General features: G+C 50.0%; 1 protein-coding gene across 1 annotated transcript in view; it reads left to right on the top strand.

The window, feature by feature from the left end:
* Window positions 1–15,595, top strand: part of LOC127587414 (otoancorin-like) — a 69,139-nt gene that overhangs the window by 2,977 nt on the left and 50,567 nt on the right. Inside the window, exons 2-12 of the mRNA XM_052045711.1 lie at window positions 2,101–2,216; window positions 2,863–2,918; window positions 4,014–4,035; window positions 5,605–5,644; window positions 6,452–6,527; window positions 6,960–7,007; window positions 8,326–8,373; window positions 9,799–9,846; window positions 11,087–11,134; window positions 12,463–12,510; window positions 13,789–13,836. Of these exons, the coding sequence (XP_051901671.1) occupies window positions 2,101–2,216; window positions 2,863–2,918; window positions 4,014–4,035; window positions 5,605–5,644; window positions 6,452–6,527; window positions 6,960–7,007; window positions 8,326–8,373; window positions 9,799–9,846; window positions 11,087–11,134; window positions 12,463–12,510; window positions 13,789–13,836 (598 nt within the window). The remainder of the gene's footprint in view (window positions 1–2,100; window positions 2,217–2,862; window positions 2,919–4,013; window positions 4,036–5,604; window positions 5,645–6,451; window positions 6,528–6,959; window positions 7,008–8,325; window positions 8,374–9,798; window positions 9,847–11,086; window positions 11,135–12,462; window positions 12,511–13,788; window positions 13,837–15,595) is intronic.

Raw genomic sequence — 15,595 nt, 5'->3', positions numbered from 1 at the left:
AACGGTCTCCGCTCTGTGGCACCTTTGGGCAAGGCAGGTTTGTTGGTGCAGGTGAGTGGGTGAAATCCTGGTGGGTAGTGATGTACCTGATTGTGGAAGGTGTAGAGGGAGCTTTATGCTGAGTCTAACCTGTGTCCTGGGAGTGTGTGATGGGACAGTGTTGAGGGAGCTTCACTCTGTGTCTAACCCCGGGAGTGTGTGATTGGACGGTGTGGAGGGAGCTTCACTTTGTATCTGACCCTGGGAGTGTGTGATGGAATGGTGTAGAGGGAGCTTTATGCTGAGTCTAACCTGTGTCCTGGGAGTGTGTGATGCAATAGTGTGGAGGGAGCTTCACCCCGTGTCTGACCCCAAGAGTGTGTGATGGGACAGTGTAGAAGGAGCTTCACCCTGTGTCTGACCCCAGGAGTGTGTGATGGGACGGTGTGGAGGGAGCTTCACCCTGCGTCTGACCCCAGGAGTGTGTGATGGGATGGTGTAGAGGGAGCTTCACCCTGTGTCTGACCCCGAGTGTGTGTGACGGGAAAGTATAGAGGGACCTTCACTCTGTAACCTGTTACTTGGGAGAATTAACATTGAAAAGCTTGGTCCTCACTACTCCACCCACATCCGTCCACCCACCCCACCCACTGCCCCTCCCACACACTGCGTTGCCCTGTTCCCGGCAACCACAGACAGTGCAGGGGAGGTGGTGCTGGTTCACAGTGAGCAGCTCATTCCTCCCTCTGCTCATTCCAGCCCAGGCAGGAGTACAGGTCGGGACCTGGCAGCAGCAGGTCAGGGTATCTGGCCACAGGGTTCAGCATTCAGCTCTGTGTGTCGGAGAGTGTCGGTGAGTTTGTGCCAATGCACATGTGTGTGTGTGTGTGCACATCTGTGAGTGAGTGTGCGTGTGTGCATCTGTGAGTGAGTGTGCATGTGTCAGTACCTATTTACTGTATGTGTCAGTGTGCCTGTGAATGCTTCCTTGAGGTGTGCATGGAGTGTAAGGTTCTGTCAGTGTGTGCGAGCATTGTGCGTGTGAGAGTTGGTGAGTTCGACATGCAGAGAAGAGGTTTGCGATGCATTCCACAGCCGATATCCTCCGGGCTATGAACGGCAGTGGGACCCCATGGGCTGGGTGCAGGGAGGTAGGCTGTGGTGAGGACAGTATTGGGTGAGGGTCAGTCTTTGAATGGGTTTTGATTCTGAGCCCAGGAATGAATAATTAACTGGGCGATGAATGTTTGATGAGAGCAGAGTGCGTGTGAAAGGGATACAAGCAGGAGTGTTGTAGACATTAAACACCCAAAGGTATTTGATTTCAGGAAATAATGGTCAGAGCTAATTCCTTCTGTACATAGACTCTGAAGATCAAACCTGGAGATGTTTGCAGAACAGAGAACCTGTTGCTTTCTAAACCCGGTCGAGACTGCTCCTCAACAAAGGTTCCAGAGCCGTCAGTTATAATTGGGAGGGTTCGTAGGGGCAAAGAAAGTCCTTGGGTCAGTGATGGGAAAGGGATGAAGCAGCTCGGAGCATCGTCACCACAACCCCACCCCTCCAACCCCTCAATGGAAATAGTGTGCGAGGATTTGATGCCTTTAAAGTCGAATATCTGATCCAGGACACATTAGTGAGACCGCATTTGGAGTATTGTGTACAGTTTTGGTCACCCTGTTATAGGAATAATGTCATTTAACTGGAAAGAATGCAGAGGAGATTTCCGAGGATACAGGGAGAGGTTGGGCAGACTGGGACTTTATTCCTTGGAGTGAAGGGGACTGTGGGGTGACCTTATAGAGGTGTATAAAATCACGAGGGGTATAGATAGGGTGAGTGCACACAGTCTTTTTCCCAGGGAAGGGGAACTAAAAACTAGAAGGCATAGGTTTAAGGTGGGAGGTGAAAGATTTAAAAGGGACCTGAGGGGTAACTTCTTCACAGAGGGTGGTGCATCTATCAGAGGAAGTGGGTGGGGCAGGTACAATAACAACATTCAAAACACATTTGGCTGAGTACACAGCTAACAATATGATCGGATGATGTGATGGGAGATCAGGTGCCTGTGTTGGGGACTGCGGTTGGATTTAAATGTCATTGTTCCTGTTCTGCTCACAGGATGGAAACGTTTCTTCAGGTTTTGCAAGTCAAAACCCGGGAGGCCCACATGGTGACCAGGATGTTTGAAGTGAAGAATCTCGTCTTTGTTCTGATGCTGTGGGGACTGTGTTCAGGTAATGGGTCATTGATGCAGAAACAACAGAGCCAGGGGCGAGAGGGTTAGAGTGAGGGGTGGGGAGAAGAGGGAGAGAGGTAGAGGGAGAGTAAGAAAGGGGCAGAGTGAGAGAGGAGGAAAAGAACGGGAGAGGGACAAGGAGATGAGAGCAAGAACGAGAAAGGAGAAAGAGTGGGGAGAGAGACAGGGAAAGGAGAGGGGACGGAGAATAAGCTTGAGACAGGGGAAAGAGTAGGGGAGGGAGGGAATGAAGAGAGACAAAAATTGTCACAGAGGCAGAGGAAAGAGGGAGAGCGAGAAGGATGGGTAGAATGTGAGAGTGAGTGAGAGGAGAAGCAAGTCTCAGCAAGGTACAGGAGGAGAGGGGGGGTGAGGAAGGATTGAGGTAGAGGGAGGGGCCGGGTCAATGGGAATTAGAAGGTGGGGAGGGTGGGATTATCAGTGAGCAGTCGTGCGCCGTGCTTACCAGTAATGAGCTGGGAACTGGGAGCTGGCCACAAGGGATGGTTACAGTGCCACAAATTTGCGTACAACTTTCATGTGGGATTAGTTGTCATGGAAGTTTCAATAAAATAAGTAAATGCATGTATATGTTGTTTACCTGGAGAAAAGAATAAATGCTTTCATGCCCTCTCTGCCCACAGCCTCACCTGAGATGTTTGAATCGCCAGAAATGGTGAACAAAGTAGCAAAACTACTGGTAAGAAACCAAGTAAATTCCCCTGCCTGTCAAAATGAAGCCACTATTAAACAAAGCTTTCTGTGTCAAAAGGTTTTATTCTTGAGGCTGAGAGGGTGGATGTCAGGGATGTCCTGACAGGGTGATGGAACACGTCCTGGCTGTGGGGTAGGGGGCACTGCAGGTTTCAGGTGGTCTGTCATAAACTGGAAAGTAATGAAAGTCACAGGGCAGTGGGGAGAGGGCAGGGCAGTGGGATCAGTCTGGAGACTGATACAGGCTGTGGGGAGAGAGCGGGGCAGTGGGATCGGTCTGGAGACTAATACAAGGCTGTGGGAAGAGAGCGGGGCAGTGGGACTGATACAGGGCTGTGAGGAGAGAGCGGAGCAGTGGGATTGGTGTGGGGACTGATACAGGGCTGTGAGGAGAGAGCGGAGCAGTGGGATTGGTGTGGGGACTGATACAGGGCTGTGGGGAGAGCGCGGGGCAGTGGGATTGGTGTGGGGACTGATACAGGGCTGTGGGGAGAGAGCGGGGCAGTGGGATTGGTGTAGGGACTGATACAGGGCTGTGGGGAGAGCGCGGAGCAGTGGGATTGGTGTGGGGACTGATACAGGGCTGTGGGGAGAGCGCGGAGCAGTGGGATTGGTGTGGGGACTGATACAGGGCTGTGGGGAGAGCGCGGGGCAGTGGGATTGGTGTGGGGACTGATACAGGGCTGTGGGGAGAGCGCGGGGCAGTGGGATTGGTGTAGGGACTGATACAGGGCTGTGGGGAGAGCGCGGAGCAGTGGGATTGGTGTGGGGACTGATACAGGGCTGTGGGGAGAGCGCGGAGCAGTGGGATTGGTGTGGGGACTGATACAGGGCTGTGGGGAGAGAGCGGAGCAGTGGGATTGGTGTGGGGACTGATACAGGGCTGTGGGAAGAGTGCGGAGCAGTGGGATTGGTGTGGGGACTGATACAGGGCTGTGGGGAGAGTGCGGAGCAGTGGGATTGGTGTGGGGACTGATACAGGGCAATGAGCAGTGATACCAGTACTGTGGTATGTATGGCTGCATTGCCCATGGGTTGGTGTCAGTTGGATGCTGATAATGCCTCTTGTTCTCTTTTTTAGACGGAGGAGTGCACCAACTCTGGCAAGTATTATTAAAATATTATGAAAATAACAAACTACCATTCCAATCCACATAATTCAAAACCCACCGTTCTCTAAGTTTATCCCATGTATCTTGATATTTCTTTTCCTTTGCCAAAGGAGGTTTATTCAGTGACTATAGCATCATATTTCTACAACACTACAATATTCCACCATTCACACTATTTACAGTCAATAGTTTCAAAGTATAACCCAGTCATCTCTATCCAGAGCACACTTGAGCCCCCGTGACGCCCACTGGTTCCGGAAATGTGTCCTGATCTGGGAGTGTTTGTGGGACAGTTTCCTCTGCACTTAACCAATGCTGTTCTGGTCAGGAGACGGTCAAATCTATGTTGTCCTTTTAGCACAATGAGGGAATGAGTTTACTCAATCTCTGAGCACTGAATTCAGTATAAGTTAATGTGTATTGGCAATTGTGGACTGACGGCTCTCTGCCAGTGTGATTCTAACTGTCCGCACACTGCCAGTGTCCTTCGCACTGTCCACACACCGCCAGTGTCCTTCGCACTGTCCACACACTGCCAGTGTCCTTCGCACTGTCTGCGCACTACCAGTGTCCTTCGCACTGTCCGCACACTGCCAGGGTCCTTCGCACTGTCTGCACTCTCCTAGTGCGATGATGGTAAATTGGTTTATTATTGCCACATGTACCGAGGTACAGTGAAAAACTTTGTTTTACATTCCGTTCATGCAGATCATTTCATGACATGTCACTGTACTACCTCAATGCACTGTGTAAAGAATTGATCTGTATGAACGGTATGCAAGACAAGTTTGTCATTGTACCTTGGTACATGTGCAATAATAAACCAATTTACCAATTTACAACAGTGCGTCAAGGTAGTACAAGGTAAAACAATAACAGAATGCAGAATAAAGTATTACAGTTATAGAGAAAGTGCAGTGCGGGCAGACAATAAGGTGCAAGGTCATAACCAAGTAGATTGTGAGGTCAAGAGTCCATCTTATTGTACTAGGGGACTGTTCAATCATCTTATAACAGCAGGATAGAAGGTGTCCTTGAGCCTGGTGATATGTGCATTCAGGCTTCTGTACCTTCTGCCTGATGGGAGAGGGGAGAATCGAGAATGTCCGGAGTGGGTGGGGTCTTTCATTATGTTGGTTGCTTTCCCGAGGCAGCGAGAAGTGTAGACAGATTCCATGGAGGGGAAGCTGGTTTCCTTGTAGGCTCAGACTTTGAGAACACGTGGGGTCCAAGAAGAGCTAGCTAATTGCCTTGGAGAAAATTATCTTGGTGACAGGAGGCAGAGGGCAGTGGTGGAGGGTGGTTTTCTGTTTGGAAGTCTGTGACTAGTGGTGTACCAGGGATCGCTGCTGGTACCCCTCAGACAGTGATGTATAGTAATGACTTGGGTGTGAATGTCGGTGTGATTAGTGAGCCACCCAGTGAGTGGTCAGGCTTGCTCTACCTCCACTGGCAGTAGGCTGTTGCTGACAGTCTGAAGCCTCTGTCCACCCTGGTTCAGTCTGTGTCAACGGTAGGTCTTGGTGTTGGCTTCCTGATGTATGTGTTCCTCTCTTGCAGATGTTAGGACCGCAGCTGGATTCGCAAATTTTCTCCAAAGGTAAATATTCAATTAGAACTGATTCTGGGAAAATGGGAATATCTAAACAATCCCACTGAGCAAGGCAGTCTAATCAAACTGAACTAAATTACTTCTCATTCACTCCCACTGTCCACACTCCCAATGGACCCAGTCCTTCCCACTCACTCCCACTGGACACACTCCCAATGGACCCAGTCCTTCCCACTCACTCCCACTGGATACACTCCCAATGGACCCAGTCCTTCCCACTCACTCCCACTGTACACACTCCCAATGGACCCAGTCCTTCCCACTCACTCCCACTGGACACACTCCCAATGGACCCAACACCTTCCCACTCACTCCCACTATCCACACTCCCAATGGACCCAGTCCTTCCCACTCACTCCCACTGTACACAATATCAATGGACCAAACTTCTTTTAACTCCCATCCACAATGGCACTAGGTACACTTTGTCCCAACGGAGATTCTTGGTGTGCCATATTTAACGTACGTTGAAGTCTGAGACTTTTCCTAGCCTCTCTGGAGCTTCCAAACTTGAGGGAGATCCAAGCCCGGTTCTCTGGATCAACAGGCATCTTGCTGGATACCTGCTGGTATTTTAGTGGGATCCCACTTTGCGGAGGTTCTCTGCCTATCTAAGTAAAGCATTTGATTGGCTCTGAATTGCCGTGTGAGGTCCCAGTGTTAAAGGCTCTGTATACGTGTTCTTCCTTAAAGAAACGGACACACCCCGGGAGAGGAGGTAACTGGAAGTGGGATTCACTGCTTAACCCTTAACCTGCTGATCAGCTGCTAATGTCTTTGCTCTTGCCTCCCTAGTGTCAAGTGGAAACTGTGCAATCTGATCATAGAGTCAATGAAAAAAACCTACGGTGACTTCAGCAAACCCCCACAGGTAACAGCCCAATACCTAAACCCCATCGACACCCCTTCCTCAAAACAGACCGATTGGCGTGGAGCCCCAGGGCTTCAGGCACGTTCCACCGCCATGCTGGGCTCTACACACTCTCCACCAATTACCCACAGCCTCTGCTGTAGTGATCGAGCCTCTGTTGCTCCCAGGACATAGTTGGCCAAGGTTCCTGCAGGGCCAGTTTGGTATCTTGGCAGTATCATCTTCCAAAACGTCCCAAGGGAATGTGAGTCTGGCGGGAGCAAGGGATGGGGAAGGGAAGTAGAAGTGGAGGGCAGGTCAGAAGGTTGGGTAGTGCCCACGGCCCCATTCCCCTGTCACTAACGTCCCTCACCCACCGATCGCACACACAACCACTCTGGAGCAGAGAAGCTGGATGAGAATTGTGACTGAGGATCTGCTCTATCGTTACAGTGGATGTCGATGCCACCAGGATGGAATTCAACTGAAGACGACATATGGGTAAGTGCACCCACCTGCCCAGCTCCCTTGTGCTAAAGGACGTTTTCCTGACTCAGTTGGTCTGTGCTCGAAACCCAGTGATCAGGTGTAAAAATCCACCCTCAGTCTGTGAGGGAGATTAAAATTCACAGCATCTGGTAATCTGTAGACTAATCTAGCTCATGTTGTTACTGTCCTGGAGGTGTGGTTGGGCAGTGTGGAGGGACCCTCACGCTGTGTCTGACCCCAAAAGTGTGTGATGGGACAGTGCAGAGGGAGCTTCACCCTGTGTCTGACCCTGGGAGTGTGTGATGGGACGGTGTGAAGAGTTGGATTTGCAAGTATTAAGGAAAGATAACAGAATGTTATTGTCACTAGAAGAACTAAATACAAATGTAGAGAGATTATGGTTATACATAATACAGCGCATTGGTGAGACCACATCAGGAGCTGTGTGCTGAATCGGTCTCCTTATTGAATGATGGCTGTATGTGTGGCAGAACAGTTCAGAGAGGGTTTATGAGACTTGTATCTGGAATGGTTGGGTGATCTTATGAGGAAGGGTTGCACAGCCTGGGCTGGTATCTGCTGGAGTTTGGAAGAATGAGAGGGGACGGTTAAACATTCAAATCCTAGGGCGTGTCGACAGGATGGATGAACAGAGGATGCTTCCTCTTGTGGGAGAGTCGAGAAGTTGGGGTCACTGTTTAATAATGGGTTCCCAATTAAGATAGGGAGGGCGTAAAATTTTTATGTCTCAGAGGGTGAGGGGTCTTTGGAACTCTCTGTGTCACAGGGTGGTGGAGGCAGGCTCTGTGCAGGGATGGAAGCTTGTGACAAGCAGGAGGGGTGGTGTGGTTGGAGAAAGGCGATGGGATGGAAATGGGAATGTGGAATTGGAGTGAGAAGCCAGTCAGTGATGGTCTTGTTACATAGCGGAGTGGGTTTGAAGGGGCAAGGGGTCCAGTGACCTATTCCGGCTCCTAATCTGAACATCCGTAAATCCATCCATTTTACCAGAGTGTTGGGGCTGGAGTTCTCCGGCAAATGTTTATCACTGGATCTACACTAAATCCGATGATCCGCTGGGTATCACGGTGTTGTTTGTGGGATCTTGCTTATCAATTGGCTCAGGGTTTACACTGTTAAAACGGAACATAGCCCTCAAAATGCAGGCGTGGTCTCGAGCTGGAGGACAGTCAGGTCAGAATGTTGGGTAGTGCCCACGGCCCCATTCCCATGTCACTAACGTCCCTCACCCACCGATCGCACACACAACCACTCTGGAGCAGAGAAGCTGGATGAGAATTGTGACTGAGGATCTGCTCTATCGTTACAGTGGAAGTCGATGCCACCCAGGTGGAATTCAACTGAAGACGACATGTGGGTAAGTGCACCCACCTGCCCAACTCCCTTCTGATGATGAACATTTTCCTGACTCAGTTGGTCTGGGCTCGAAACCCAGTGATCAGGTGTAAAAATCCACCCTCAGTCTGTGAGGGAGATTAACATTCACGGCATCTGGTAATCTGTAGACTGATCCAGCTCATGTTTTCACTGTCCTAGGGTGTGATTGGGCAGTGTGGAGGGAGCTTCTCTCTGTGTCTGATCCCGAGATTCTGTGATGGAATGGCGTGGAGGGAGATTCACTCTGTGTCTGACCCCAGGAGTGTGTGATGGGACAGTGTGGAGGGAGCTTCACTCTGTGTCAGACCCCGAGAGTGTGTGATGGGACAGTATGGAAGGGGCTTCACTCTGTGTCTGACCCCGGGAGTGTGTGGTGGAATGGTGTGAAGAGCTGGTTTTGCAAGTATTAAGGAAAGATAACAGAATGTTGTTAACACTGGAGGAACTAAATGCAAACGTAGAGAGATTAGGCTTTAGTTATACAAGGCATTGGTGAGACCACATCAGGAGTGTGTACTGAATCATTCTCCTTATTGAACGAGGGTGTATGTGTGGCGGAACAGTTCAGAGAGGGTTTATGAGACTCGTATCTGGAATGGGTGGGTTGTCTTATGTGGGAGGGTTACACAGCCTGGGCTGGTATCTGCTGGAGTTTGGAAGAGTGAGAGGGGACGGTTGAACATTCAAATCCTAGGGCATGTCGACAGGATGGATGTACAGAGGATGTTTCCTCTTGTGGGAGAGTCGAGAAGTGGGGTTCACTGTTTAATAGTGGGTTCCCAATTAAGATAGGGAGGATGTAAAATTTTTATGTCTCAGAGGGTGAGGAGTCTTTGGAACTCTCTGTGTCATAGGGTGGTGGAGGCAGGCTCCGTGAACATATTCAGTGCAAGGATGGAAGCTTGTTACAAGCAGGAGGGATGGTATGGTTGGAGAAAGGCTTCGGGAGGGAAATGGGAATGTGGAATTGGAGTGAGAAGCCAGTCAGCGATGGTCTTGTTACATGGCGGAGTGGGCTTGAAGGAGCGAGGGGTCTACGGGCCTATTCCGGCTCCTAATCTAAACATCCGTAAATCCATTTTACCAGAGGTATTGGAGCTGGAGTTCTCTGGGAAACGTTTATCACTGGATCTACACTAAATCTGATGATCCGCTGGGTATCACGGTGTTGTTTGTGGGATCTTGCTTATCAATTGGCTCAGGGTTTACACTGTTAAAACGGAACATAGCCCTCAAAATGCAGGCGTGGTCTCGAGCTGGAGGACAGTCAGGTCAGAATGTTGGGTAGTGCCCACGGCCCCATTTCCCTGTCACTAACGTCCCACACCCACCGATCGCGCACACAACCACTCGAGCAGAGAAGCTGGATGAGAATTGTGACTGAGGATCTGCTCTATCGTTACAGGGGATGAAGGGACCACACAGATGGAATTCAACCGGAGACTATATGTGGGTAAGTGCACCCACCTGCTGAACTCCCTTGTGCTGACGGACGTTTTCCTGACTCACTTAGTCTGAGGTTGAAACCTGGTGATCAGGTGTAAAAATCCACCCTCAGTCTGTGAGGGAGATTAAAATTCACAGCATCTGGTAATTTGTAGAATAATCTAGCTCATGTTTTTACTGTCCTAGGGGTGTGGTTGGGCAGTGTGTAGGGAGATTCACTCTGTGTCTAACGCCGAGAGTGTATGATGGGACAGTGTGGAGAGAGCTTCAATCTGTGTCCGACCCCGAGAGTGTGTGATGGGACAGTGTGGAGGGATCTTCACTCTGTGTCTGACCCCGGGAGAGTGTGATGGGACGGTGTAGAGAGTTGGTTTTGCAAGTATTAAGGAAAGATAACAGAATGTTGTTATCACTAGAGGATCTAAATACAAATGTAGAGAGATTATGGTTTAGTTATACAGAGCATTGGTGAGACCACATCAGGAGTGTGTACTGAATCGGTCTCCATATTGAATGAGGGTGTATGTGTGGAGCAACAGTTCAGAGAGGGTTTATGAGACGCGTATGTGGAATGGTTATGTTGTCTTATGTGGGAGGGTTGCACAGGCTGGGCTGGCATCTGCTGGAGTTTGGAAGAGTGAGAGGGGACGGTTAAAAATTCAAATCCTAGGGGGTTTTGACAGGATGGATGAACAGAGGATGTTTCCTCTTGTGGGAGAGTCGAGAAGTGGGGGTCACTGTTTAATAATGAGTTCTCAATTAAGATAGGGAGGACGTAAAATTTTTATGTCTCAGAGTGTGAGGAGTCTTTGGAACTCTCCGCGTCACAGGGTGGTGGAGGCAGGCTCCGTGAACATATTCGGTGCAGGGATGGAAGATTGTGACAAGCAGAAGGGGCAGTGTGGTTGGAGAAAGGCTACGGGAGGGAAATGGGAATGTGGAATTCGGGTAAGAAGCCAGTCAGCGATGGTCTTGTTACATGGCGGAGTGGGTTTGAAGGGCAAGGATCCGTTTGTGGGATCTTGCTTATCAGTTGGCTCAGGGTTTACACTGTTAAAACAGTGCCTTGTGCTTAAAATGAAGGTGTGCTCTCAAGATGGAGGCCAGTCAGGTCAGAATGTTGGGTAGTGCCCACGGCCCCATTCCCCTGTCACTAACGTCCCTCACCCACTGATCGCACACGCAACCACTCTGGAGCAGAGAAGCTGGATCAGAATTGTGACTGAGGATCTGCTCTATCGTTACAGTGGAAGTCGATGCCACGCGGATGGAATTCAACTGAAGATGACATGTGGGTAAGTGCACCCACTTGCCGAACTCCCTTCTGCTGATGGACATTTTCCTGACTCAGTTGGCCTGGGCTCGAAACCCAGTAATCGGGTGTAAAAATCCACCCTCAATCTGTGAGGGAGATTAAAATTCACAGCATCTGCTAATCTGTAGACTAATCTAGCTCATGTTTTTACTGTCCTAAAGGTGTGATTGGGCAGTGTGGAGGGAGCTTCACTCTGTGTCTGACCCCGGGAGTGTGTGATGGGACGGTGTGGAGGGAGCTTCACTCTGTGTCTGACCCTGGGAGTGTGTGATGGGATGGTGTGAAGAGCTGGTTTTGCAAGTATTAAGGAAAGATAACAGAATGTTGTTATCACTAGAGGACCTAAATACAAATGTAGAGAGATTATGGTTTAGTTATACAGGGCATTGGTGAGACCACATCAGGAGCCGTGTACTGAATCAGTCTCCTTATTGAACGATGAGTGTACGTGTGGGTCAGCAGTTCAGAGAGGGTTTATGAGACTCGTATCTGGAATGCGTGGGTTGTCTTACGTGGGAGGGTTGCACAGCCTGGGCTGGTATCTGCTGGAGTTTGGAAGAATGAGAGGGGACGGTTAAACATTCAAATCCTAGGGCGTGTCGACAGGATGGATGTACAGAGGATGTTTCCTCTATGGGAGAGTCCAGAAGTTGGGGTCACTGTTTAATAATGGGTTCCCAATTAAGAAAGGGAGGACGTAAAATTTTTATGTCTCAGAGGATGAGGAGTCTTTGGAACTCCCTGTGTCACAGGGTGGTGGAGGCAGGCTCTGTGAACATATTCAATTCAGGGATAGAAGCTTGTGACAAGCAGCAGGGGCGGTGTGGTTGGAGAAAGGCAATGGGAGGGAAATGAGAATGTGGAATTGGGGTGAGAAGCCAGTTAGGGATAGTCTTGTTACATAGTGGAGTGGGTTTGAAGGGGCGAGGGGTCTAATGGCCTTTTGCGGATCCTAATTCGAACATCCCGTAAATCCCTCCATTTTACCAGATTGTTGGGGCTGGAGTTCTCTGGGAAACGTTTATCACTGGATCTAAACTTAAACTGATGATCTGCTGGGTATCACGGTGTTGTTTGTGGGATCTTGCTTATCAATTGGCTCAAGGTTTACACTGTTAAAACGGAGCATTGTGCTGAAAATGCAGGCGTGGTCTCAAGCCGGAGGCCAGTCAGGTCAGAAGGTTGGGTATTGCCCACGGCCCCATTCCCCTGTCACTAACGTCCCTCACCCACCGATCGACACACAACCACTCTGGAGCAGAGAAGCTGGATGAGAATTGTGACTGAGGATCTGCTCTATCGTTACAGTGGAAGTCGATGCCACCCGGATGGAATTCAACAAAAGACGACATGTGGGTAAGTGCACCCACCTGCCCAACTCCCTTCTGCTGACGGACGTTTTCCTGACTCAGTTGGTCTGGGCTCGAAACCCAGTGATCAGGTGTAAAAATCTACCCTCAGTCTGTGAGGGAAATTAAAATTCATGGCATCTGGTAATCTGTAGACTAATCTAGCTCATGTTGTTACTGTCCTGGGGGTGTGATTGGGCAGTGTGGAGGGAGTACACTCTGTTTCTGACCCCAGGGGTGTGTGATGGGACGGTGTGAAGAGTTGGATTTGCAAGTATTAAGGAAAGATAACAGAATGTTGTTATCACTGGAGGTACTAAATACAAATGTAGAGAGATTATGGTTCAGTTATACAGAGCATTGGTGAGACCACATCAGGAGCTGTGTGCTGAATTGGTCTCCTTATTGAATGATGGGTGTATGTCTGGGGCAGCAGTTCAGAGAGGGTTTATGAGACTCGTATCTGGAATGGACGGGTTGTCTTATGTGGGAGGGTTGCACAGCCTTGGCTGGTATCTGCTGGAGTTTGGAAGAGTGAGAGGGGACGGTTGAGCATTAAAATCCTAGCGGGTGTCGACAGGATGGGTGTACAGAGGATGTTTCCACTTGTGGGAGAGTCGAGAAGTGGGGGGTCACTGTTTAATAATGGGTTCCCAATTAAGATGGGGAGGAGGTAAAATTTTTATGTCTCAGAGGGTGAGGAGTCTTTGGAACTCTCGGTGTCACAAGGTGGTGGAGGCAGGCTCTGTGAAGATATTCAGTGCAGGGATGGAAGCTTGTGACAAGCAGGAGGGGCGGTGTGGTTGGAGAAAGGCAATGGGAGGGAAATGGGAATATGGAATTGGGGTGAGAAGCCAGTCAGCGATGGTCTTGTTACATGAAGGAGTGGGTTTGAAGGGACTAGGAGGCAAATAGCCTATTCCAGCTCCTAACCGAACATCCGTAAATCGCTCCATTTTACCAGAGGTGTTGGGGCTGGAGTCCTCTGGGAAACGTTTATCACTGGATCTAAGCTAAATCTGATGATCAGCCCAGTATCACGGTGTTGTTTGTGGGTTCTTGCTTATCCATTGGCCTGCGCCTTACACTGGTACAAGGAAATATTGTCCTCAAAATGGAGGGCAGGTCTCCAGATGGATGCCAGTCAGGTCAGAAGGTTGGGTAGTGCCCACAGCCCCATTCCCCTGTCACTAACGTCCCTCACCCACCTATCGCACACACAACGACTCTGGAGCCAGAGAAGCTGGATGAGAATTGTGACTGAGGTTCTGCTCTATCGTTACAGTGGAAGGCAATGCTATCCAGATGGAATTCAACTGAAGACGACATGTGGGTAAGTGCGCCAACCTGCCCAACTCCCTTCTGATGATGGACGTTTGACAGCTTCAGTCTGTGAGGGTGATTAACATTCACGGCATCTGGTAATCTGTAGAGCAATCTAGCTCATGTTGATGCTGTCCAGGGAATGTGTGACAGGACAGTGTAGAGGGAGCTTCACTCTGTGTCTGACCCCGGGAGTGTGTGATGGGACGGTGTGGAGGGAGCTTCACCCTGTGTCTGACCCCGGGAGTGTGTGATGGGACGGTGTGGAGGGAGCTTCACCCTGTGTCTGACCCCGGGAGTGTGTGATGGGACGGTGTGGAGGGAGCTTCACCCTGTGTCTGACCCCGGGAGTGTGTGATGGGACGGTGTGGAGGGAGCTTCACCCTGTGTCTGACCCCGGGAGTGTGTGATGGGACGGTGTGGAGGGAGCTTCATCCTGTGTCTGACCCCGGGAGTGTGTGATGGGACGGTGTGGAGGGAGCTTCACTCTGTGTCTGACCCCGGGAGTGTGTGATGGGATGGTGTGGAGGGAGCTTCACCCTGTGTCTGACCCCCGGAGTGTGTGATGGGACAGTGTGGAGGGAGGTTCGCTCTGTGTCTGACCCCGGGAGTGTGTGATGGGACGGTGTAGAGGGAGCATCACCCTATTTCTGACCCTAGCATTGTGTCATGGGATAGTGCAGAGGAAGCTTCACTCTGTGTCTGACCCCGGGAGTGTGTGACGTGACAGTGCAGAGAGAGCTTCACCCTGTGTCTGACTCTGGGGGTGTGTGATGGGATGGTGTAGAGGGACTTCACTCTGTGTCTGACCCCAAAGACATGTCTTTGGGGACGTCAGGGGTAAGTTTTTTACACCGAGAATGGTGCGTGTGTGGAACACACTGCCAGCAGAGATTGTGGGGGCAGATACATTAGAGACATTTAAGGGGCTCTAAGATAGACACATGAATGATAGAGAAATGGGGATCTATGTGGGAGGGAAGTGTTAGATAGATCTTAGAGCAGGATAAAATGTCGGCACAATATTGTCGGCCGTAGGGCCTGTGCTGTGCTGTAGTGTTATATGTTCTATGTGTGTGATGGGACAGTGTAGGGGATTTAAATAGAAAAACTGCAAAGAAGATCTACGACTGTTGCCAGAATTCGAGGGCGTGAGTTATAGAGAGAGGTCGGGCAGACTAGGACTTTATCCCTTGGAGCATCGGAGACTGAGGGGTGACCTTGTACTGGTGTATATAATCATCAGGGGCTGAGATAGGGTGAATGTTCACAGTCTTTTCCCCAGGGAAAGGGAATCAGATACCAGAGGGCATAGGTTTAAGGTCAGAGGGGAAAAGTTTTGAAGGGTCCCGAGGGAAAATATCTTCAGCAAGAGGGTGGTGAAGATGTGGAACGAGCTGCCAGAGGAAGTGGGTGAGGCAGGTACATTAACAACGTTTAAAAGTGATTTGGACAGGTACATGGATGGGAAAGGTTGAGAGGGATAAGGCTAAACACAGACAAATGGGACACGCTCAGATGGGCATCTTGGTCGGATAGACAGGTTGGACCGAAGGGCCTGTTTCTCTGCTATATAACTCTATGACACTAAGTCATTAATATATAAATCAGTAATCTTTGGAACTCTCTGTGTCACAGGGTAGTGGAGGCAGGCTCCGTGAACATATTCAATGCAGGGATGGAAGCTTGTGACAAGCAGGAGGGGCGGTGTGATTGGAGAAAGGCTACGGGAGGGAAATGGGAATGTGGAATTGGGGTGAGAAGTCAGT

Source organism: Pristis pectinata, chromosome 40 (assembly GCF_009764475.1).
Source record: "Pristis pectinata isolate sPriPec2 chromosome 40, sPriPec2.1.pri, whole genome shotgun sequence".
In the NCBI taxonomy this organism is placed as follows: Eukaryota; Metazoa; Chordata; class Chondrichthyes; order Rhinopristiformes; family Pristidae; genus Pristis; species Pristis pectinata.
The sequence above is the reverse complement of the archived record's forward strand: the minus strand, read 5'-3'. Positions and strand labels throughout refer to the sequence as shown.